Genomic DNA, 26,035 nt, shown 5'->3' with positions numbered 1-26,035 from the left:
CATTTCTATTTTTCCTTTGTGGTTAATACCTTTTGAATTTAAAAAATTATTTTTAAACTGTTTATTTTCCAGGGGAGCAGAGATAAACTGTGTACTCTTCATGTTTAATTGGAAGCGATTAACCTAGTTTTAACCTATTGCTTTCCCTCCTAAAAAATGAAAATGTCATTTTTCTGATTACAGATACCTATATTCATTATAAAGTACTGGACAATACAGAAAGTTTAAAGGAGGAAGTAAAAATCACTTGATAGTAGTTACCTTTGGGTGGTGACATTACATTTTGTTATATATAGTTAACTTACCAACGTCATCGACTTTCTTCTAAGTCAGTAGATACAGAATTGAATTACCATTTTTTAAGCTAAATAGTATTCCAGTAAAGGAGTGTCCACTTAAGTCCTTATTGTTAGACTTTTTCCCTCCACTGTAAACAAATAGAATATATATCTTTTACTCTAATTTATTTTCTTATGTAATTATTTTCTTAATATGGATTATCTGAGTCAAGAAAAATGTATATTTTAAAAGCTTTTTTCCCTTATGTTGCCAAATAACTCCCTCTTCCCCCCCCAGAAAAACTGGACTAGTTTATACTCCTGTCAGAGATACATGAGCACACCTGTTTCCCTAACTAGGCTACTATTATTTATTTTTAAAATTAACTACTTGGGTTCCATTTTGGTTAAAAAATATAGTTTGTAACATTTGTTAGCAAGTTGAAGTTGAAAAACTATTTTCCCCAAGAAGAACATTCTTCTGGTTAACTCTGGTCACTGTAAAGTTTTAAATAGCAGTTACCTATTAACATAATCTGCAAAGTAAGTTACTGTATAAGCATAAAGACAGTAGCTTAATTTTTTTCTTAAAGTTGGTTTTGTTAATTATAGTATTATTGACATATCACACTTTTTAATATCACCAGGCTTCCAGAATTTTCTTTGATACAAATCCTCATTTTTTTCTTTAAATGTAGTATTTTAAAAAGTATTTCAGGGCTTCCCTGGTGGCGCAGTGGTTGAGAGTCCGCCTGCCGATGCAGGGGACACGGGTTCATGCCCCAGTCCGGGAAGATCCCACATGCTGCGGAGCGGCTGCGCCCGTGAGCCATGGCCGCTGAGCCTGCGCGTCCGGAGCCTGTTGCTCCGCAACGGGAGAGGCCACAACAGTGAGAGGCCCGCATACCGCGAAAAAAAAAAAAAAAAAAAAAGTATTTCAGGGCTTCCCTGGTGGTGCAGTGGTTGAGAGTCCGCCTGCCGATGCAGGGGACACGGGTTCGTGCCCCGGTCTGGGAAGATCCCACATGCCGCGGAGCGGCTGGGCCCGTGAGCCATGGCCGCTGAGCCTGCGCGTCCGGAGCCTGTGCTCCGCAACGGGAGAGGCCACAACAGTGAGTGGCCCGCATACCACGAAAAAAAAAAGTATTTCAGCCAATAGGCTGTTATTCTTAGTCACTCTCTGAACGTACTAATGGAGCAGAATGTGACTTGAATAATTTGTCATTGAATATTCACCTGTGTAAAAGCAACAGTGGGGGAAGTTTTTCAGGCTGGAAAATGGAATACAATTCTAGGACCTGCTAGGCCTACATAACTTTCCTGTGCTTGGTTTGAGGCGTGAAATGGAACAATTCATGATTTGGATAATGAACACTAATCATGAGCTAAATCTAAATAACTCATAAGCTCGTGTGTGCCACAGAAGATTTATTTTGCTAACCTTTTGCTTCAAATTATAATTTCAGAGACTTAGGCCAAAAAGTATAAAATAGTTTTGATTGTTTTCAGTTAAATCTGCCTGAAATCATACATCGTTCATAGCAGGCCTCTTCATGTTTTAAATATAAGTGCAAGGTATAGATAGTATCATAAGAATGCAAAATAATGGTTTTGGGGTGATTTGACAACTATCAGTGGCTAGAAAAATTGACATTTGCTGCCACCTGCAGGTCACATTTCATAATGTCCTAGGTAATTCTGATAAAATGCCATGTGTAAAATTGTTTTTGTTTTTTTCTTCCCCTAATCTTTTTCACTTGTTTGCAATTTATAAATTTATTTAATTTATAGGAAACTGTGTGATTGCCCGTTGCTCTCTATAGCTTGTGGTACTAGCTAATGTTTAGGAGTTTCCAAAACTATGAAACCTCTAATGCAGCATTAAAAAAAAATGCTTAATTTCCTTGTGCGCAATTGAAATAACGTACCTGCTTTGTCCCATTGTTGTCAGTGTTTCTGGAATACGACCTGTGTAAGTAGGTAAAGTAATATGAAATAAAAGGTTTCGGAGCCAGATCGGTATTTGAGAATTTAACTATTCCCCTGAGATCCAAATGTGACCTTATTTCAGGCACCTCTGTATAACTGAGCTATAATCTATCATCAGAGTAGATATGGTTAATTTGAACAAGTTTTATATTCCTTTATTACCTTTTTAGGCATTACTTTTAGGAAGTTGGTTCTAAGTAATTTGAAACATTACTTTTCACACTCAGCTTTATATTTTTCTCTTATTTTAATGAGAAACTCGCTAATTCACCCAAGCTTTCATAAAGCTCAGACTAGCATTAGAACAAAAACTTCATTGAATTTGAGTTCTTTGTGCTTATCACTGAAACCAAGTTGTTTCTCAGGTTACCTAGGCTGTTTAGCAGTAGTTTTAAAACATGCAGATGTTTGCTTCTTTGAAATTGCTATTTTAAATAATTGCATATAAAATAAAGCTCATCTGTAGATTAACATTACAGTTAGTAGGCCTTCAGAATTTTAAGGATGACCTTGTATTAATAATAAGTAACTTCATTGAATATAATTTATTGAATTTAAAATTATTGAGCACTGTATGGATTGCTTCTGTGTCCTTATTTTCACCATTTTCTTACATTTCTTTCAACATGTGTTGTGTTGTCTAACTCAAATCCAATATGTGCTGCATCAATTCTTATATCATTTAAGAGTATGAAACTCACAACCCCCCCTTTTGATTCTTACTTGAATTACAATAAAGCTTACAAAGAACAGTTGTCTAGAGGCTAATTTTCTGTAGAATGAATGAATAAATATGTATGTTCCTTGAGGGCTCAGTGTAGCCTATGGATGGCAGTGAACAGAACAAAGCCCCTGCTTTCATGGAGCTTACATTCTAGTAGGTGCATTAAATATATAATATATGAGGTGGTGATAAGTATTTTGAAGAAGACATAGCATAAGAGGATACAGAGAGACAAAGGGACTTCTGTTTTGTTAGGAGTGGTCAAGGGAGTCCTCTCTGAGGCGGTGGCATTTGAACAGACACGTGGATGGGGTAGGGAGGTGAGCCATGCAACTACAGCAGGGAAGGCCATCCCAGGCAGAAGGCGCAACAGATAGAAAGACTCTGAAGAGGAGGGTGTCTACATATATATTAGAAAAAAAACTGCATAGTCCAAAACCATTCAACTGAAACAACTGATATGTACTTTGAGAAATATAAAATGAAATTGTAAGGTGGTGGTATCATTAATTAACTCTAACATACCATTAAGTTTGCCTCATCACCTGCACCATCTAGGTGAATCCTGCAAAATTCATGTTTTATTGTTTCTCTCTCTCCCACTCGCCCCCATTTTCCTAACCCTCGTCACTCTTCCCCCTTCTTTCCCCTCTCTCTCCCTCTCTTTCCCTCTTTCTCCCTCATTCCTACCCCCACTTTCTCATTTCAGTGAAATTGGAGCGATTTGAAACTCCAATCAAGGTTCGCTTAAGCCCAGAGCCCTGGACCCCTGAAACTGGTTTGGTCACTGATGCTTTCAAACTGAAAAGGAAGGAACTGAAGAACCATTACCTCAAAGACATTGAGCGAATGTATGGGGGCAAATAAAATGCTGCTCTCTTACTTACAATTGTGCAGGAGGCGGCCTGATGGTTTTTCAGTTCTGGAGTTTTCAGCCTTGTTGAGCTGTCTGTTAGAATGTAAAGTGTATCATTCTAAAGTCATGGTAATAAAAAAACAAAACCCAAAGTGATTAAAATAGTTGTCGAGTCTACTTTGACTTAGTTTTGCATAGTTCTAGTGAAGCTGAAACTGAAAAGTTATTTCCCTGTAGCTGTGTTATTAATTTTAGAGCAAAATTCCTGTTTTTAAAAATTAGCCTAAGATATACTTGTTTCATTAAAGAAAAAATATTTAATGTTGAACAAAATAAGTTGGAGCTGGAGTAGAATGTAGTTTGAGGAAATTTGCAACTTCCAATGTCTATATTGTCTTCCTAGTTCAGAAGATGCTCAAATATTAAGCATGACCAAAAAAATATGTTAACACTACTCAAAGCAGAAGTGCTGCAGGGCTTTAAAATTCTCTTCCAACCATTTGTCTTGAATCATAATATACAGAATCAAGTAATACCTTGGAAACCATTTTAGCATTCATAATTGTTGTGTAGGTTACACATAGAATCATTATAATATTGTGAATAATTACAGTGCCTGAAGTAAGAATAAAACAATATAAACGCACCAAAAAATATCTAGTAATATATTTAAAGGGAAATTCAACTGCTTTTTTGAAACTTGGAGATGTGAAATCAGTAACTGTAATTATTTGAATGACTTAAGAGTAAAAGTACATCTTAAAAAATGCTGAACATTGCGTTTCTGTTTGTTCAAAATAAGACAAACCAAGAGTTAAAATAATAGAAAGTTAATCAAATTTTAACAGGAAGCATTTTCTCTGTTAGAAAAGGTGTTGAAATCATAAGTATTTAGAATTCCAACCCTTGCACAGCACTGAACCAGGGAGAGGATTTAGACTTTGAACTTATCTTTGATAGCAGGGATTGATTTTAAAGTGTATTAACTCACACTTGTAATTTAAGGTCTGTTTGCTGTTGCTGATTTGATTCTTGGTCAATTATTTGTATTACCAAAAGCCTTTCATTTTGCTTTAATTTTAGCAAAAGCGGGTTATGATGAATGACTTCCCTACCATCTTGACTTAATCTCCGAATTATTAATTAACTTGGATGCGTTTTAGGAACTTAAAGGGAAGAACACACTGTTACCACTTTTTTTCTGTTTGAGAAGAGTTCAGAAACTGGAAATGCTGGATTTGGGAGAAGGGAAGTTACTCACTAAGGGACTGATACTTGTGCAGTAACTTGGTATGTGGGCTTCTTTTTGAATCTTTAATTAAAATCTGGGATTACATATCCCTGATAGGTATTCACACTTGAACCATAGTTACTGTAAAACAAAAACAAAAATTCTTAATACTGTTATTCTTTGCACTTTTTTCTTAGTCATTTTTTATATATATATATATATATACCTATATATATATGTTGCTTACATTGCTTTGTACAGATGTGGGCCACCACTGCAACAAAACACATTCTCTTTGCTCTAGAATATTTATAAAGAAAATATTTAAATGTTATGTATATGGTGGTATAAAGGAAAAATCATCTGGTGTTATTATAAGCAAGAATGGAGGTTTTTGTAAAGAATGTTCAGTGTTCTGCAATGTAAAATTTGAAGCAGGGTCTCCCTGAGTTATGTGTATGTGAGTATTCTCATTCTTCCCAACTTGCCTTCTAAGAGTGAAAAACCATTCTTACCAAGTAGACTACTATTCAGCTTCCACTGTTCTGGCCCACTGTTGATCCTCTAAGGATGATGTTCTTAGACTTTTTCAGTATGTGAGTCCCCTCCTTTTGGAATGGTGATTTTAAATGTGTGAGTGCATGCGTACTCAGATATTTGAACCCTCACCCGCTCCCATCTCCCAAAAGCTAGAACACTGCCAACTAATCTGTTGTATGGGTCCTTTAGAAACGCGTAATTAACACTTAAGGTTGGGTGCTGCTAATTCTTTGCGAAAATCCAAATATTGTTAACGGACCAGGGAGATGCCACTACCCCCTGACTTTTCCTCAGCAAATATACGTGTTTATGTAAACAGATCTTTCCATATTCATAGTGACTTTTCAAGTATTTGAGTGTAAAGATTTTGATCCTACCTTTTTTATACCTGTTTGAATTGTTCACTGTTATTATTACATGTCAGCCATCAAATAAAGTTGTACTTAAAAATTTTCCTGCAATTATGTACATTTCTAAGACGAACACTTGTGACTTTGCTTTAATTACATGAAAGTACCTTGCCTCCTTGATATTTGATATTCATATTGATTTTTTTTTTTCTGGAATGGAGGTATAATTGTGTCACTTTTTGGAACTGAGATACACATGAATGATTCAAAAAGTCAGAAGTTAAGGAGAATAATGTTTCTTTGGCCATAAAGACTGATTAATAATCCTTGCCTCTATTTTCTTGATAGCATGTGACAGATGTTTCTGGAGTAACAAGATGAGAACAGATTAAAGATTGTGTGGTATTTGGGATTTGGAGAGAACTATTTTAATTTTCAAATGTAGTTACAAATTAGAATGTATTCATATTTCTACTTTCTGTTAAAATGCACGATTGCAGGATTGTTACTTAGGTTTTCACGTTTTCCTTGATGAAAAGCTTCGTTTGTTCTTAAGAAATAAATCCACCCACGTTATCAAGCCAGTTTGTGCTTAATTATGCGTCAAGATAAAATGTGCAAGTTTGAAGAATACTAGCCAAACTTTTAAACACATATTTCAAAAGTCCTCCTCTCTAGGTTTATAGAATCGCATTAAGCAGATAACCTGGGTTGTATAAATCATATCCATTAGTTTGGAGGATTTGAACCCAAAGCTGTTAACTTTCGTACAGTTAATAGAGTAGAATCCCTCTGCAGCACTGATACTGTGGGACAAAACATAGTCATGTTGTGTGCATTATTAGTACGTGCTAGTAAATGGTAACTGTTACCTTTAGGCTAATTAAAATTTAGGGAGAAATTAATTTATCTGAGTTTGCCACTCACTCGCTGTGTGACTTTGGGCAATTCATTAACATCCCTCCACTGCGTTTCTCCTTCCCGAAAAATGGGGTTGATTGATAAAATAGGATCTACTTCAGAGGATGGTTGTGAGGGTAAAAATGAGTTAATCCATATAAAGTGTTTAAAACATAGTAAACATATGTTAGCTGTTATCATTATCATTGTATCCAGGTAACATTCACGAGTCAAGTTATTTAACATATTGGTTTGCACCTCAGGGCCTTAAAGGACTGCTTGCCCCTGAAGACTTTGAAGAAAAACTTCTGGATTTAGAGGTGAGGAGACCTGGGCTCTTTCTATCACTAGTTTTGTAGCCATGGACAAATCTCAAAATACCCCCTTAGCTTTAGTTTCTTCTTCCTGTATCAAAGAAAGAAAGAGAGAGAGAGAGAGGGAGAAAGACTGGACTTCAAAAAAAGACGCTTTGTAAAAAGGGAAAGATGAATGACAGAAGAAATAGGGAGTGTATTTGTCCCTAAGGCCCATCACATCTAGCTTTCATATTGTGATTTTGCTGTCCCAAGGTGATTTTTGGTTTGCTTTTTAATGATGCCCTAGGTCCCAAGTTTCCTATAGGGATATGAGGCTGTGGCTGATGCCATCACAAGAAGTGAGGATTCTACTAGGTACAAGGAATTTCTGTAATTCTCATGTTCTCTCTCTTTAAAAATCAGAGTTGTGCATATATAATTTAAAGCAGTGCTTTCATTTTTTTTACTGTGATCCACGATGCTTTGCACACATGCTTATGTGTATATAAAACAATATTTTATGTGAAATGTTTATGTGAAAACAATGTTTATGTGAAAAAACAATACTGAGACTTCCTATTTCATTTATTTAAATGTTGGTTGTCACCCTCTAAACTGATTTCATGACCCCGCAAGATAGTGCTGTTCGATGGAACTCCTGTGAGGTTGGAAATGTTCCATATCTGTGCTATCCATTATAGTACTACTAGTCATGTGTGGCCATTGAGCATTTGAGATGTAGTTAGTGTGACTGAGGAACTGAATTTTTAATTTCATGTCCATGTTGGACAGCACGGCTTTAGAGAGTCTGCAAGCCACAGTTTGGAAAGCACAGGTTGAAAGCTGTCCTACGATGTCCATGAAAGAAAGCTATCCCCTGCCATCATACCCCCACCTCCTCTACCTCAGTGGCAACCACACTCTTAGACCTCCCAGTCAGTACTAGTACTCTCTTCTTAAATGAGAAGGCAAGGATTACCAAACCTTGGAAGACTAGAGATAAAAGCAAGGAGAAAAAAGCAAATTGGAGTAAATCGGTTCCGCAGGGTAAATAAAGAAAGCTTTAAAAAAAACTTTTAAAACTACCATTAAACAAGAACAGAAGGCTGCAAAAAAGGAATATATAGAAAACAAAAAAAATAAAAACATCTCTTAGAAATTATAAACATGATGGCTGAAATGAAAAATTCAAGAGAAAGGTTGAAATAGTAGAGGAAATCTCTCAGGAAGTAGAACTTTTCGAGGAGCCAAATGTTTTTTATTGTGGTAAAATATATATAATAAAGTTTGCCATTTTAGCCATTTTTGAGTGTACAGTTAGGTGACAGTCATACTCACGGTTTCGTATGACCATCACCACTATCTAATTCCAAACAGTATTTTTTAAAGATGAAAACTAGGAACAAAAAGATAAGAATATTAAGGGATCAGCCCAAGTGATTCCTCATTTAAATAACAGAAGTTCTAGAGAGAGAGAATAACAACAAAAAAAAGGGATTACAAGAATTCAAGAAAATTTCCCAGAACAGTGTGGGTGGGGCTTGTTAAAAAAGCTTTGCTATAAGTTGATCCCATGTCAGCAGTATTCATAATGACCCACAAATTGGAAATAACTCTAATGTCCATCAACAGGAGAATGGACAAAGAAATTGTGGTATATCCATACAAGGAAATGCTACATAGCAAGTAAAAAGAGTAAACTACTGCTACATGCAAAGACATGGATAAATTATGTTCACAGATAATTATGATGTACGAAAGAAGCTATTCACAGTACATTATGATTGTATTTATATGAAGTTCGAGAATAGGCACAACAGACCTATGGTGATAGAATCCAGGATAATGGTTTTCTCTGAAGAGAGTGGTATTGCCTGGAAAGGGGCATGAGGGAATCTTCTGGCATGCTGAAAATGTCCCATATCTTGTTTACATGAGCATCCAGGGTAGGTAGGGTCAGACATGTCTGGCATGAGCAGGTAAGATTGATAATATGGAGGAGAAGTTGAAAGTTGGGTGTATTTCGGTGTTTTGGAGGAGAAGAGGATGAACCAATCGGGTTCATCATATTCTGTCCAGCATGTACTAATCATCAAACTGATAAGTCTTTGGAACAAATGTGTTTAATTAAGGGTGTGGGAGAACCTGAAAGGTTCATCTGATGAGAAGCATCTCTGTGGGCTTGATGGGGAGGAAGTAGACCTAGGTAGCTGTGAAGTAAGGGACACAGACAACTTGGGTGAACTTAAAATACCTGAAGTATGTCAGTATATTTCAGTGTTTGCACCCACTTTCAGTCTCAGTTGGGCTTAGTTTTTGAGAGACATGACATCATGTGCCTAAAGTTCATTTCTTACTCTCTTCCCGCTATTACCACCCTAGATCAGACCTTCACCCCTTTTCACTAGAAGAGCTATACCAACCTCCTAACTAGTTTCTTGGCAAGTCTTTTCTTTCCATCACTGCCAGTATACTCAGTATACTCCATCTTGTATAGAGATCTGCCAAACTTACCTTCTTAAAATACCACCTTGTTGATGCTGTTCTTATTCAAATCAAAATGTCAGGTTGGTATTCAAGTCCCTGAATCAGAAGATCTCTCTTTACCTGTCTTACCTTAACTCCATTCTCTTTCACTTCTGTGTTCTCCAATCTGCCAAGCTCATCCTTCCAAGTTGTTCTTCACCCTGGCTGCACTTAGGAATCACATGGGAAGGTTAACAGCAATAACAATGACCAAAACCCAAACAAACAAAAAACAGTACCTGTGCCTCATCTTCTCTCATTGGCCAACAGTGACCTGTTTGCTGGATCTGTAAATTCCTCTATTAACACCTGTCCTTAGGATTAAACTACAAAATAATTCACAGAAGAGAGGGCAGTTTTCACAGGTTACCAAAGAAGGAGGCTCCTGGTTAACTGTAGGCTCCCCTAACCCTCTCCTGTTGATATGGGATTGATTTTTCTTTTGTGTTGATAGATTAGCTATTTCCTTTGACACTTGAAAACCTGAGAGATTCTGAGAGAATGAGGTCTAGAACCATTTTATTTCTTAGAAGACACTCCTAAGGGTATCAAGAATCAGAAATGGGCTCTAGGGGTGGGACTGCTTGGAAGTGCTAAACATCAACTTTACCTAATTCATATTTTTGCCTTGGGGCTGTGAGAAATCAATAATAAAAAAGAGTCGAGAGACTCCTAGGGACAAGGGAAAAGAAGAGAGAATATGTTGACCCATCCATGTATCTCTTCAGAGTGACTTTTGAAGCAGAATTATGAAAATGATTCTTTTGAAGTCAGGTATTTCTTCTTGTGCCCAGCTTTTTCTAGCTCGTAGAGTTATAAGAAGCTCAGAACAAGGTGTGTGTGTATATATATATATATATATATATATATATATGTATATATCACAGACATGTCCACACACATTTTCTTCTTTATGGTCAACAGCTCTACCTTAGCTGTATCTTTGACATTTCTTAGGATAAGGCATTCCAATGCCCACGTTCAGTTTGGGATGGTGAACTGTATGTGTCAGTATAGGAAAGTAGCAATGTAGCGTCCCAAGAGTGGGAGAGAGACGGGGCCAGAGAGGGAAATCAGGAAGGTTTCCTGCCTAGTAACTGAATCACGAACTATTTGAGCAAGCAATGCACGGAGATGAGTTAAAATTTGTCAGATTTGCCCCGCAGACTTCCTGGAGGTTGCATCATTTCTAAACTGGATCTGCATTTCATTAGCCATCAGGATTCTTGATGCTGAGAGAATTAACCTTTCTCAGGGAGTCCCAGTGAAGGAAAAGATGTGGACTCTTCTGTTTCATTTCAGCAGGAGTCTTTGTTTTCTCTGCAAGACGCCCCTTTGGCTCTCTTTGCTTGTGAATTCTTCCCTTTTGCTCATGATATAAACAATAGCTCTCTCGACCCCATCTCCTGGGGTTGTGGGATATCTTGGTTGGCCTTTGGTTGTGCTCGGAGAAGAAAAACTCCAAACTGGCCTGGAGCTGGATGACCTCATTCTCTTACAGCTTTGGGATTTTTTCTCTGAAGTTTTAAAAGATGGCTTGGGCACTGAACTTTTCTTAGATAGCAAAGCCATTTCCATTTGAAGGCCCTCTTAAGTTCCAATAAGATTTCTTTTGTCTTGAAACAGGACACTTAACGAAGTACTTCTGAGCCCTCTCATGTGTAGTATTGCTATAGAGGAGACAAAAGATGGTCTTATGCTCTCAGCATACAATGTCAGACTATGGGGGTGAATTAGAAGCTGAACTGTGAGCTGAAGACTCTAAATATGTAGGAATTCGGAAAAGACAGAGATCCTTTTAGGCTTCAGTTGTCTGGGAGGGCTTCCTTGGAGCCTCCAGTCTGCGCCTAATGCTGAAGAGGCAAGAGTGACTCTTACCAACTTCTAGCTAATAACAAAGAGTGTGTATTCATCTGCAGCAGCATCCCTTCTGTGCCCATCAGCCTGCAAGGACAAAGTGGGGTGAGAGCAACAGCAATGCCATGGGCCATAGCTTGAGATTCTCAACCAGAGATCTCCCAGAGATGCTAGGTGTGCCTGAGGTATTGATGCCCTCTGCCCTTGGAGTGGCCAGAGCTCCCTGGCAGGCTGCTTTCTTATCCATTTATCCTAGGGGGTCATATATGTTATCTACGTGTGCTATGTGGTGAAAACAATTGGAGAGCACTATTCTAGATATACCCCTTGTCTGAGAAAGCCCTGGTAACACATGGTCACAGTGCTGTGTTTTCATGGCTGTAGTTTCAGACAGACTGTCAGCTCTGGGAAGGTAGACAGATTGTGTCTGTCTTGTTCACTGCTCTATCTCTAGCGCCTGCCACTGTGCCCGGCACATAGTACATTCTCAGAAAATATTTCATGCAAGTCGAAACCACAATGAGCTACTACCTCACACCTGTTAGGATGGCTATTATCAAGAAATAAGTGCTGGAGAGGGTGTGGAGAAAAGGGAACCCTCATGCACAGTTGGGTGGGAATGTTAATTGGTGCAGCCACTGTGGAAAACAGTATGGGGGTTCCCCAGAAAATTAAAAATAGAACTACCATGTGATCAAGCAATTCCACTTCTGGGTGTTTAAAGAAAATGAAAACATTGATTTGAAAAGATATATGCATCCCCATGTTCACTGCAGTATTATTTACAATAACCAAGATAGGGAAACAATCTAAATGTCCATTAATGGATGAATGAATAAAGAAAATGTGGTGTATATATTACAGTGGAATAGGTGAAATGTCACACAGAGAAAGACAAATACCACGTGATCTCACTTCTATGTGGAATCTAACAAAAAAAAAAGCAAGCTCATAGATACAGAAAACATTGGTAGTTGCTGGGAGGTGTGTGGGAGAAAAGGGTGAAGGGGGTCAAAAGTACAAACTTCCAGTTATAAAATAAATAAGTCCTGGGCATGTAATGTACAGCATGGTGACTATAGTTAATAACACTGTGCTGCATATTTGTAAGTTGCTAAGGGAGTAGATCTTAAAAGTTCTCATCACAAGAAAAAAATGTGTAACTGTGTGGTGACGGATGTTAACTAGACTTACTGTGGTGATCATTTCACAATATATACAAATATCGAAACATTATGTTGTCCACTTATAACTAATTAATGTTATAGGTCAATTATACCTTAATTAAAAAAATATTTCATGAATGTATGAACAAATGAGAAAGTCTAGACCTTGAAGGATGAGTAAAACTTGGACAATGTGGAAGGGTTAAGCATTGGCAGGGAAAAACAGTATGAACAGAATCAGATGTGGTCATGGTGTGAGCCAGGCAAAATTTCGAGAGCAGCTGAGGGGCCCAGAATTATTCATGTTTTGAGGCGGTGGGAAATGAACAGGCTCCATCATGCCTGTTGAACATAATGTTGGATGAATAAAGAGCCACTGAAGCATTATTGCCCCCAAACAAAGTCAAAATTAAAACAAACACGTGGTAGTCGACACAACTGGTCTTGATTTTTCTCTTAGCATCTAATTTCAAGTCAGGCTTTGCCTACCCACTGTGGGAACCAATTTCTCACTTGGTCTGGGTCCTGATTCCAAGAATTCCTAAATGTTCCCACATCATCTTGCAGCTAAGAGGCCCTCACGGAAACCCCTGGCTCCCCCGAGGCAAGAATGCTGTGCCATGCCTCATGATGCAGGGGTGAGGGGAGGTGAACACTGTTGTTTTCCTTATTCATACGTTGCGGATATTGCTTTCCACGTGGAGAAAGGGTCCGAATGGCTACTTCCTATTCAAAACATCTCAGATGTCACATCCGCGGGGACGTCTTCTCTGAGCTCTCCAAGATTGAGTTAAATGCCTCTCTTCTGGGCCTCACAGCACCATACGCTTATTGTTAATAATGAAGTAACCACAGCTGACATTTTTGAACATTTAATATGTTCAAGGCACTATGCTAAGTGCTTTCCCAGCATTATCTTATTCAGTCCTTGCCACAAAATCCTACAGTGAGCGCTTTCTATTATGATTTGCATTTTACAGAAGAGGAAACCGGAGCACAGAGAAGTTAAGTGACGTTGCTCAAGGTAACACAGCTGCTAGGTAGCCAAGCCAGAACGAAAATGCAGGTTTGTCTTATTTGCCTCTAATAGGGCCTTGACCACAGGGCGTTGTAAGGGTCTGGGTAACCCCCCCGCCCCCTAGAGTTTTAGCTCCATTACGTCAGGAAGCAAGTCTCACCTAGATCCCCGGCTCCTAACGCAGGGCGTGGCACAGAAAAGGGCAACAAACGTGTGAGCAGAAAAACGAAGAAAAACAAAAACGCAAGGCTTCCACCAGATGGCGATGTGGGAGTCCAAGAGAAAAATGCCCTCTGGCTTCTTCCCTTCCCACAGAGTACCCCAAGTCTTCACGTTGTTTTCCAGAGAAGACTGAGTGGGCAGGAGAAATATTTTTCATGATAACGTTTAGGTATGAATTGACACAAATTTGACAATTTATGACCTTATGTTTTGGCCCCAAACGGAAGGTTGACCTTACTCCACCCTCCTAGATTCACGCGCTTCTTTCAAAGATCTCAAAGTGGTTTTCAGACTCTTGTCATACACTAAAAAGCTAGAAATAAAATCCGAATTGCCCAAAGCATTGAAGGAGGCTGTGCACTGCAGTGGAAAGATTTCCTGACTGGGAGGCAGGAGACCTGGATTCTGATGGCTCTGCCATTAACTAATAGGGGACTTCAGGCAAGTCCTTTCTCCTCTCTGGACCTTCGTATCCTCAGCTGAAAAATAAGGGGGTTAGATGAGGGAACACAGAAGCTCTTTTTTTTTTTTTTCCTGCTAGCCTCTGGACAAAGGACCTTAGGCAGCAGCATTATAGCATGATGGTAATAGATTACGGACTCTGGTTCAAGTCTTGGCCACCTACAAGCTATGTGACTTTGAGCAAGTTAACCTCTCTGGGCCTCAGTTTCCTCATCTGTATAATGGGGTTCCTGTAAGGATTAAGTGAGATAATGCATATAAAGTGCTTAACACAATGCTCGGCACACGTAAGCTTTCAGGAAAAGCTATTATCTCAGAGAGTTAATTCACATTTTAGCAACTCCATCTAGAGTTTGGCTATACATTTAGCAGTCAGGAAAATGGGGGGGAGCTTTAAGTAATAAACCACAAACAATCAGGGTTGGCCCTATCATAAGAGTAAACGCATGTCATGTGTACAAGACAAAGTTAAGTGTGCGATTGAAGCAAAGAGCTGCAAAAGTAACCACAAACAATTGGAATCCTCATACATTCCTGGTGGGAGTATAGAAAAATACAACCACTTTGGGAAAAGGTCTTGCAGTTTCTTATAAAGCTAAACTACATCTTCCCTGTGATCCAGCATTTCTCCTCCTAGATATTTACCCAAGAAAAAGGAAAACATATGTTTACAAAAAGATTTGTTTGAGGGCTTCCCTGGTGGCGCAGTGGTTGAGAGTCCGCCTGCCGATGCAGGGGACACGGGTTCGTGCCCCGGTCCGGGAAGATCCCACATGCCGCGGAGCGGCTGGGTCCGTGAGCCATGGCCGCTGGGCCTGCGCGTCCGGAGCCTGTGCTCCGCAACGGGAGAGGCCACAACAGTGAGAGGCCCGCGTACCGAAAAAAAAAAAAAAGATTTGTTTGAGAACATTCATAGCAACTTTACTTTTAATAGACAGAAACTGGAAACAACCCAAGTGTCCATCAGTAGGAGAGTGGATAATGGATAAATGGATAATCAATAAACAAACTGTGGTATTGTCATACAATGGAGTACTACTCAGCAGTAAAAAGGAACAAACTACAGGTACATGTGACAACGCGGATGGTTCTCAAACTCATCAGGCTGAGTAGAAGAAACCTTATACAAAAGACTTCATACTATATGATTTCATATATATGAAGTTCTGTAACAGGCAAAACTAATCAATGATGGAAAAAAATCAAAGCAGTGGTTGCCTCTAGGGGTGAAAGGAGGGGATCGCCTGGGAAGCGGCAAGAGGAAACTTTCTTGAGTGGTGGTAATGTTCTACATCTCAGTAGGGGGCTAAGTTACGCAGTTACCTTTGTCAAAACTCAGCAAATATACAATTAATGTTTGTGTATTTCATCGAACATATGTTACTTCAAAAGGAAAACAAAAGAATAATAAACAAATATTGAACTCTAGTTAAGGATGGGTATGTGGAAGGTGCTTACGGGTGAAGTGTACTGATGTCTGCAACTTCAAAAAGAAAAGACACTGGATAGAGAGACAGATGGATAGGTGAGGGATGGATAAAGCCAGTATCAGAAAACATTAGCGGTAGAATCTGGCTAGTAACAAGGCACCACTGGAAAATTCTATCAACTCCGCTCTATGTTTGAAATTTGCATAAATTTTTGGAAAAAAATATATCCACAAAGTTCCATATCCTGAATGGAGCCAATTGTTTTTCAAATTTAAAAGCCTTCGTTGGAGGAAGGCAGACCTCAAACCCAGGTAAATATTTCCTGATCACCTACTATAATGCCAGGCACTGTTTCAGGCTAGGTGAGGAATACGAAGAGGAAGAATACAGCCCTCGCCCTCAAAAGGATTGTTGGGGCCATCTGACAAGCACACATATCACTGTTATCCTATGCTGTCGAGTTGCTAAGGACAGTGAGATTTCATCTAGCTGAAAGAGTGTCTTAAAAGTTCTCCCCACAAAAAAGAAATGATCATTATGTGAAGTGATATAGGCATTAGCTAACGCTACGGTGGTAATCATATTGCAATACACATGTACCAAATCAACACATTTGACACCTCAAATTTACACAGTGTTACATGTCAATTATATCTGAATAAAAAATAATTTGTAAAAAAAAAAGAAAAGGTTTCTGGTATTGGAGACATGTGGGTAGTTATTGCTGCAAGTATGACTGGAAGGCGTCTTCAAGCCAGAGCACAGAGAGTCTTGAAGTCCACACTAAGGTGATAATTTGTCAATCTGATGGGGCACATTCAAGAATTTTGAGCCAACAAGTGGCATCCTTAGAAAATTGCTGGGAGAAAGGGGCAGCTGCAGTAGATATCATTGCTTTAGAGGAGTCAGCAGGCGAGGGATCTTTTCATGTACCTGCTAGGAACACAGGGAGCAGTGGAGGCATCCACAGGGAGGAAGGGGGTTCAGAAAGACCTGGGACAGCTCTGAAGTCCAAGGAGATGAGATCTTGGTTTCATCTTCTGGGAAACGGGAAGCTATTTGGTCTGTGCCCCTCTCCTACCTCTTTGCCCCATGATGTTGTGCCTCTGTAAGGCTATACTGGTTGTTTACAGCCAGCATCTATTCTGATTGTTTGCTAGTCCATTCTGATTGGTCAGTGTCCAAGACATAGGGCTGTTAGATAGATTTTTTTAATATTTATTTATTTATTTATTTTTGGCTGCGTTGGGTCTTCGTTGCAGCGCGCGGGCTTTCTCTAGTTGCAGCGAGTGGGGGCTACTCATCGATGCGGTGCATGGGCGTCTCAGTGTGGTGGCTTCTCTTGTTGCGGAGCACGGGCTCTAGGCACGTGGGCTTCAGTAGTTGCGGCACGCGGGCTCAGTAGTTGTGGCACATGGGCTTCAGTAGTTGTGGCGCACGGGCTCAGTAGTTGAGGCGCACAGGCTTAGTTGCTCCGCAGCATGTGAGATCTTCCTGGACCAGGGCTCGAACCCATGTCCCCTGACCTGGCAGGCAGATTCTTAACCACTGTGCCACCAGGGAAGTTCCTGTTAAATAGTTTTAATATCAACCCTACCCACCTCATAGGGTTGCTGTAAGGTTAATTAATAGCACATGCTAGGCATTTGATAAATGAGATCAGGGACTATATTTAATGTTCCAGTATGTGGCCTGATATAGGGTGACCCCAGCACAAGCCCACCAAGACCCCCAAGAAATCTTTAAGGTAGGCACTCGAAGCCCCTGGGGTGCATTCCAACCCATAAATATTGATCTTTATCAAACCCCAGTCCCCCCACCCCAAATATAGCATATATTCCCATAAAGCAGCTGAGAAGCCCCAGTTGGACCCAGGAACTATCCCATTTACTCTCCTCCCTCTTTTGAATAAAGAGGGATCTTCCTTTTTCGAACAAGGCTTTGGACTCTAGTAATTGGGTCCAGAGTCAAAATTCTCTCCAGGGCTTCCCTGGTGGCGCAGTGGTTGGGAGTCCGCCTGCCGATGCAGGGGACACGGGTTCGTGCCCCGGTCCGGGAAGATCCCACATGCCGCGGAGCGGCTGGGCCCGTGAGCCATGGCCGCTGGGCCTGCGCGTCCGGAGCCTGTGCTCCGCAACGGGAGAGGCCACAACAGTGAGAGGCCCGCGTACCGAAAAAAAAAAAAAAATCTCTCCAAATCAGAATTCTCGCTGGATTTCATGCCCACTGCTCATCCCACTCCAGATCCTGGCACTTGTCCCCCGTTCACAAAGAAGTGGCTGTAAGCCATCAAAGCCACAGATAGTTCACCAGTGTGACTTGTTCACTGATGTGTCTCTAGGACCCAGCACAGTGCCTTGCACAGTGTAACATGCAACAAGTGTTTGTTGAATCAATGAATGAATGAATGAGTGATTCATTCTGGGTCTGTAGTTGGTGCTTCACGAAGACTTTTTTCCTCCCCTCCCTCAGAGCGCATTGTGGCTTTGCCAACCTCCTGGACTCCAACAGTGCTTACCATCTGTGCCCGTCCTTTGGCAACTAGCCAAACTCAACTCAGTTCAATTCAACCAACTTCCATGGAGCTGCACTATTGGCAGGAAGCATTCACAGTCTCAAGGAATGGTGAAAGCATTTCCTAGCCCATGGCGCCTCAATTGTACTTTTAAAACAACCTTGGCATGGAACAGAACCTTTTCCAAGACTTTTTGAAAGTCTAAATACATGATTATAAATTACTTCCCTTTGTCAACACACTTGATTACCGTTCAGGAAATAAGTGAGTTCTGGACAATAGATCAACAGATGATTATGGGGCAGGTATGGGACAGGTGTAGAGGGGCTGGAAGTCTGGGGAGGAATGAGACTCAGTCCTTGTCTGATGGATTCGGACTTTCATTAAGTGTGGGGAGGAAAAGGAGGTTGGCATCTCAGCCATTCAGGGCTGGGATTGAAGGGATGTCCAGCAGCTCCTTGAGTGAAAAGAAAGCCAGAGTCTCCCACACACACACCTGTTGTTTTTTTCTGAGGGTTGGGCCTTTTTAAATTTTATGACTAGTCTCCATTCCTGTTTCCACCCCCTTCTATACATCTCTTGCTTCCTATGCCAGTCTTCTGTAAATTTCTAATTTGCTTTCTCTCTGGTAATTATTTATTTTAATGGAGTTAGAATTGGCCTTGTATGTGTTCATTAAAACATTATCTTTAAGAGCGAGAACCTGGAAATTAATCAGAAATCTTACAATAAGAGCTAATTTAAATACATAATAGCAGATCTATAGTCTGGAATACTGTATAGGTAGTAAAATGATGTTGTAAATAATAGTAATTGACACGGGGAAAAATTACCAGTATCTTGTTAAGTGAAAAAATAGGCTACAAAACAATGATGTATAGTGCCTGTGTGTGTGTGTGTGTGTGTGTCCATGTGCAACACATGTGCGCTCTTGTTGACTTTTCTTATTGGTGTTTTTCTGTGTTTTCCAAATTTTCTGCACTGAATGCTGCAGTCTGAATTGGGGCACTATCAAGAGGGGTGCATTGTAGGGACTCTGAGAGCACAAATAAGGGGAATCGAGCAAGACTTCCTTTTGTGAGTGTATTTTGAGGAAGGTGAAAGGCACAGAGTATTGGAGAGGAACTCGAGGAATATGCTGTTTTTCAAGTGCCAAGGAAGAAGGTGGTGTCTACTGGTGGTGAGGACTTCAGGTCCATCAGAGAAGACTGGGCTCCATTAAAGAAGCAGTGGGGAGCAACTCTGGGTCTCTGAACACAGGGGTGAGTGGATGGAAGTGGTGTTGGCACTTGTTGGAAGTGGTCCAGCCATAGCAGGGTGGACTGGGTTGTAGGCAGGGTGATCTGCCAGGAGACTCTCAGTTTGCATATTTGACCTGAGGTAACGAGAGCTTGGATTAAGGTTGTGGCAATAAAACCAGAAAGGAAGGAGCGGATGGATTTGAGAGATGTTACCAAGAAAGAATCAGAGCTAGAGATTCAAATTTGGCTAAATATATGCCAGGTGGTAGGTGAAAGCATGTAAGGAGACACTTTCCAAGGAAATGGATGTTAAGAGAGAATAGCTGAGGATTGAGTCTTGGGGAATTCCAACAGTTAATGGGAGGAGGAAAGAAGAGGGGCCGGCAAAGGAGACAGAGAGTGATACGTCAGAGATAAGAGGAGAAACTTGAGAACTCAATGCCATGAGAGCCAAGGGTAGGACAGGAAGGAGTGGGTGGTTGATGGTATCAAATTCATCCTTGAGGTCAAAGATGCAAACTGAGCAGAGACCCTTAAATTTGGCCGGGAGGCCGCTGGTGAACTTACTTACAGAGAGTGGTTTGGGCAGAAAGCGCTGGACTCTAGAAGGTTCCAGGGAAGGGAGTGGTGGGGAAATGGAGGCAGCCCATGTGACAAGAGTCATGTGTTATGACAGAGAACAAGGTCAAGCTTTATTATTCTAGACCTGCTGCTCAACCATTTGAATCTACTGGCTCATAAGTCTGTTAAAAGTACAATACACGTTTAAATGATTGTTTTTATGCTACAGTGAAGGGACTTCTTCCTCCCACTGCCCCAAACCAAAAAAAAACCCTAGAGATTCTGGGCATGTTTTAACAGATCAGAGGAGTCTTTTAGCTTAACAGTCCTGTCTCTAGGTTGGTACTGCTTTGAGAATTTCCTAGCTGTGTCCTCTGTCATTAGTCATGCCAACTCACTTGAACAATTCTTCCCTGAGCCCCTCTGAGGCGAGGACATTGAGGCAAGGTGATTAGTGGGGAGCCAGTGGTCAGGGGCACGTGGAATGTCTCTAAGATGTATGTAGAGGCTGTTAAGCAAGGCTCCATTTGAGACCCTGGATATAGTTTGGTGCCAACCTCACTCCAACACACAGAAGGCTACAGCCCGGAGTGGACAGTGGGCTGAAGGGTGACTGAAGCAGAGGCATCAGAAAACCTTCTTTTTTTAACCCATGGCCCCTGAAGATTGAATGGTCCCTGGACCGAATGGTCTTGAACAGGCACCTTGGTTTGCAAGGGATACATAAAGGCATATAGCTTTGTTTCATTCCTTCTATTACTCGGCAATCATATACAACCCGACCCGACCAGCACTACTTCATTTTTTTTCCTACTCGCTGTCTAGAAATCAATCCTTTGAGCACTTTCCCTTTGTGAATCCCAGCCTGTTTCCAGTTTGACATACTATGGATTTATTTGTCTTAGTGACTTGTTTTCCCCTAAAGGAAGATACCCTCTGAGAAAAAAATGGCTGCCTCATGAGCCAGCAGGGCCTAGACCAGTTCCCAAGCCCCAGAGAGGCACAGAACTGAGTATCTGGCTAATTGCATGTGGAGGTAAGCATATTCCCTAGAACTGGCACTTTTCAGATCCCGAGACGTCTAGGGAGCGTAGCCAAAGGGCCTTTTAAATGTCTCTGCTCCTTTTAATGGAAGAACTTGGTTGCATTTCTGGGAAGATGGCTTGCCGCCCACGGGAAACAGGGTCATATCATGGATGGTACACTCACACGCTAAGATGTGGAGGCCCCTCTAAAAATGTGATAGGAAATCAGAGCACGGGTACTTCCCAGGGGGCTGGTATAATATCAGAAAACTTTTTTGTAAGCCCCGGGCGTCCTACTCCACTTCAGTCACCAAATGTGTCCTGAGCATCTTCTGGATAAGATGCTCACCTCGGTCCAGGGGAAGGAGGGCTGGAAAGATAGGCCAGGGTTCTTGTCCATGGGAGTAATCACCCGTCCTGAGATGTGGACCCGCGGTCTTGGCTGCCGTTTCGTGAGTGCTGATGGAACCCCGGTGCAGGACCCGCCTCGTGGGGGCCAGATGCTGTATCTGGGCCAAAGCTGGGCCTGCAGGGCAGGTGGCCAGAACGTGGAAGGAATTCTCTTCCGCAGCCCGGGGTCTACGCTTGGCCCCAGCGAGCCGCCCTGCCAGCCTCTGCCGCCCGGGGCCCCGCGCATTCCGCGCGCCCCCGCCCCCTCCGCCCCTCTCCCGGCCTCGCCCCCTCCCTCGTCCCCTTCTCCTCCCCCCACCAGCTGTCCCCTTTCCCCGGGGCGGCGAGACAGCCGGAGCCTGGGAAGAGGCGGCTTCGGGCCGAGGGGGCGTGGTGGGGAAGGGGAGGAGGCGCCGGGGTGAGGGGATAAGGAGGCCCGGGCGGCGGGGTCCCCCAGCCACTGCGTCGCCCGCCCGGGAGCCGGGTGCAGCCGCCGCCGCTCGCCCGCATCCCCTCGGCCCGGCCCGGGGGCAAGGTCAGCAGCGATCTGGAGCCGCCGTGTCACTCCCCGACAGCTATGAACTGCAGCGAGAGCCAGCGGCTGCGGACCCTGCTGAGCCGCCTGCTGCTCGAGCTGCACCACCGGGGCAACGCCAGCGGCCTGGGCGCCGGCCCCGGCCCGAGCATGGGCATGGGGGTCGTGCCCGACCCCTTCGTGAGCCGCGAGGTGACCAGCGCCAAGGGCAACGACGCCTATCTCTACATCCTGCTCATCATGATCTTTTACGCCTGCCTGGCCGGAGGCCTCATCCTGGCCTACACCCGCTCCCGCAAGCTCGTCGAGGCCAAGGACGAGCCGTCCCAGGCTTGCGCCCAGCACGAGTGGCTCCCGGGAGGTGCCCCGGCCGCCGCCGACGCTGAGACAGCCGCCGGATCGCCCGCCGAGGACCGCCGCCCGCCCGGCCCCGCCGGGCTGCCCGCCCCGGCCCTCGTCCGGGCCGCCGAGGGGGTCTAGAGCCGCCGCCCCAGCTCGCTGGCTCGCCCGCGCCCTCCTCAGCTCGCTCATCCCTGGGCGCGGCACCCGCCTGCCTTGCCGCCTTTTCCTCTCCTCCCCTTCCAGGGCTCTCCTCACCTGAGGCCCGGACAACGTTGAGAGGCCAGGAGACCTTGTCTGGAAGGCCCTGGAAGAAGCACCACCCTACCCCCTCCGGGCCAGCCTCTCCCTCCTCTCCCCGCCCCCACCTCCGACCCCGCACAACCCACTGCACTAAACTGCCTCTGCTCTCTTGTCTTCAGACGGCCCTGACAGCACGCTCCAGCCCTCTGGGAACTGAATCCAACACGTCCAACACTTGGCATTGAATTGAAGCAATGAAGTCTATCCGAACTCTGGGCCGTCTAACTGGCAGCTGTTCCGGGGGCTGCCAGGGACTGCTCACTCTGTAGAGCCAACGGGCTTGCCATCACTGCCAGGCCGGCTGGGGCAGCTCCAGCTTCCTGTTGCCTTAGGGACAGAGACAAAGAAAATGAAGAGAACTCAGACATCTTTTCCCTCCCTCCTCCTTCAGCAGGGAGCTAGCAGGACACTAGGACCAGTCTGTGGCATAGAATGGACTTAATGGGACTGGAGGTGGAGGGGGGCTCAGAGGGTGGGGAAGACCTATTACCCCCAACTGTATGGTTTTCTTGCATCCAGTTGTCGTCCTGAAGGTAACTTGCCTAATTTTGAGTAGCTCTGCCATCTTTTGCCATGGGTAACCATTGCTGGGCGTATCACCCTAATACTTCCCAGTGCCTCTCCTATATTGATTCAGTTGTCATGGCAGCTGTCTGCTTCATCCATGGAACATGAGGCTCCGTCGTCTCCTGCTCTGTAACCTGGAGAATGTCAGAGGCAGGTAATAAAGGTCGTTTAAACAATAACCTGAGACTCTTTTCTCAAAGATCCCAGCCTTGAGACCCAGTACTATATAGAGAAGGAACCCTTTTTGCTTTTGGAAATAATGTTTAGATTGGGGAGTTGGGTTGTTTTGATACCTATATCTATATACCCAGTTCCAATGCAACAGATACCACTGTGCGTGAAGAAAAGGTTTATGTATGGCTAAATGGGTTGTTTTTTCAAGTGTTTCCGAGTTATAACTACTTCCTTACTTCTCCGCCCCTTTTCCCTTAATTCTGAAGCACTTTCAAATATCACAATGCTAAATAAGGATTTCCCACTTACCTCTTGCAGTTTTTCAGGATATACTTTAAATTAAAACAACCTCTCACACCCATCACTATTAGCTATGATCAAAGTTCATTTTTAGAAGCTACCTTCATAACTCTCCCAAAGAAGTGGCTTATTAAAAGAGAAAAAGCCACCAAAGAGTGTAAATCTTAAGTCAGAGAGGAGATGCTTGAACTAAGCTGTCTTAACCAATGATGGGTAAATTTAGAGGTGTATGCTTATTGATTTAGTCTCCTTCTTTGAAGTCATCAGAAACTTGCCTGATTAGGGCTTAAATGCTTATACCTGATGGTGGCCGTTTGGGCCTCATCAAACACACATAAAATCACCTCTTAGCGTTAAGCCAACTTGCTTCAAGACAACTGGTTTCTCAGTAACAGCAGGACAAAGATATTATGGGTTACTTAAATGCACGGATAATACACAAGCCTCATTCAAGGCATTGGTTTTGACCTTGTAGCCCATATGGTATTTTACTGGAGCTATTAATAAGTTAAATGAACTTACTTTCATTCCCAGGATTCACTCCTTGAAGATATACTGGCCTTACCCCATTGGCTCCTCTCCAGTCCTAGTTCCAGCCCTAAGGTCGACTCCTTTCCTTGCAGGTGGGGGCCAGGGATTGGGCAGTGGTCCAAGATAACGAGACGAAGAGAGATGAGGCTGTGAGAGCCATCTCAGGGCCAGACAGGGAGGCCTGAGTGGGATGCGGAGGGAGGGCACAGATACCCAGCCATGCCAGGTGCATATGGGGGAGGGCAGGCCTCAGCCTTGTATTTCAGGTACAACAAGGTCCCTCATTGATCTGGCATGACTGGGGACACGAGGTTGTTTGATAATGAAGCATCCCCAGTGCTTTAGGTGTTGAAAATTTGTAAACTTCTGTACTATTTTTCATAGACGTTAAAAATATATATATTGCCAAAGAAAGGCAGCTGGGAGCAGTTGGGATAATGCCCATAATAAGCATGAATGTGCCAGCTGTGGGAAACGAATCCCACTGCCAAAATATTCCTGCTTTTAAACACATTTTAACCTTTTTATGATGATGACGTTCCTCATTAAGCACATGTAGTGAGAGTAGCCACAGAGTTTTCCCAGTGAGAAAAGTGAGCTGGTCTGGGGAGAGCCATTTGCTTAACTGCCCACTTTCCCCAAACACTTTCAGGGTTGCAACTGTGTCCCAGATAATGAAGTTTCCCAGAAGTTTGGACACTCGACTCTCTACCAACCAGCGCGGGTGTCAACAGCATTGAAGTGATCACACTGTGGTGAGCAAGAGATAGAAGAAAGAAAAACAAGAGTCCTGGCCAGCCTGCAGTTTTAATAATGTGTTCCTGAATAGCGCGAGCTGACAGTATAAACTGGGATTCTAATCAATTCGAGTGAATTTTTTTCAACTCCCTCCCCCACCAGTCTATTTCTTCTGTGTAAGCAGGTCCCGTTTCAGTTCAGGTTCAGATCTTTGCTCCATAATAATAACTAAGAAGAAGACCCGCGCTTCCTTACTTGTAACTTGAGGCTTTCAACCAAGTGGGGCTAGGAGATGTTTTGAGTTCCAATGTCTGGAAGTGCTCATCGACGGTGCAAAAATAAACAGAAGCTTTGCTCCCACTACAGACATACTTCTGTGCTGTCGAGTCACTTTTCTAGAGGGATATAAATGGGGTCTTTCCTTTGTTTGTAGCTACCATCTCCTTTTCAATTTGCCATATCCTTTAGAAACCAAAGATCTGCACATGATTTATATTAAAGAGAAAAGGGAACGGGCTGCTTTCCAAGCAGTCTTGCCTGCTGGCTAAAGCAAGTGCACTGTGGTGTCGTGGAGAGAGCACAGGACGAGAATCAGGAGAACTGGGGTCCAGCCTTGGCTTTGCTGGGAATCTGAGGGTCAAGTGAGATAACATATAGGAAAGGAGAAGTACAGCAGCTATAGAAGTATAAGGTGTTACGTTTATATTTTCCTTTTCCTTCCTTGGGGGAGTGCCCTTGGGCAGTGCGGGGAAAGTGGGGAAGAGAAAATTCTCTACTGCATAGTCTACTCTTATTTTATAAAGAAAAGGATTGCAGTGTCTTGGCCACTAGCTCCCAGATTTCTGAGCCTTTTCCCCCCATTCTCGGAATCTTGGATGACTAGGAATCTGTGCATAACTGTCTCACCATCCTACTCTACTCCCCTTTACCTGTAGGCTTGCAAGTGACCTTTTAAAAAAAAAAGACAATAC

General features: G+C 42.7%; 2 protein-coding genes across 10 annotated transcripts in view; both read left to right on the top strand.

The window, feature by feature from the left end:
• ACSL4 (acyl-CoA synthetase long chain family member 4) overlaps window positions 1-6,548 on the top strand; it is an 86,385-nt gene extending 79,837 nt beyond the window's left edge. For all 9 annotated transcript variants that reach the window (XM_049705237.1, XM_049705239.1, XM_049705238.1 and 6 more), the window contains one exon: window positions 3,701-6,548. In XM_049705237.1, the coding sequence (XP_049561194.1) occupies window positions 3,701-3,858 (158 nt within the window). In that variant the 3' untranslated portion in view covers window positions 3,859-6,548. The remainder of the gene's footprint in view (window positions 1-3,700) is intronic.
• Window positions 6,549-22,053: 15,505 nt separating this feature from the next.
• On the top strand, window positions 22,054-23,479 carry KCNE5 (potassium voltage-gated channel subfamily E regulatory subunit 5). The gene has a single exon (XM_004281530.2). The coding sequence runs from the start codon at window positions 22,155-22,157 to the stop codon at window positions 22,590-22,592; it is 438 nt and encodes a 145-aa protein (XP_004281578.1). The 5' UTR covers window positions 22,054-22,154; the 3' UTR covers window positions 22,593-23,479.
• Window positions 23,480-26,035: the final 2,556 nt, after the last annotated feature.

Source organism: Orcinus orca, chromosome X (genome assembly GCF_937001465.1).
Source record: "Orcinus orca chromosome X, mOrcOrc1.1, whole genome shotgun sequence".
Classification (NCBI taxonomy): domain Eukaryota; kingdom Metazoa; phylum Chordata; class Mammalia; order Artiodactyla; family Delphinidae; genus Orcinus; species Orcinus orca.
Note: the sequence above shows the minus strand (reverse complement) of the source record. Positions and strands in the feature narration are given on the sequence as shown.

Bases quoted from the DNA above. Each gene is read 5' to 3' on its own strand.
- KCNE5 (XM_004281530.2), top strand. From the start codon at position 22,155: ATGAACTGCAGCGAGAGCCAGCGGCTGCGGACCCTGCTGAGCCGCCTG.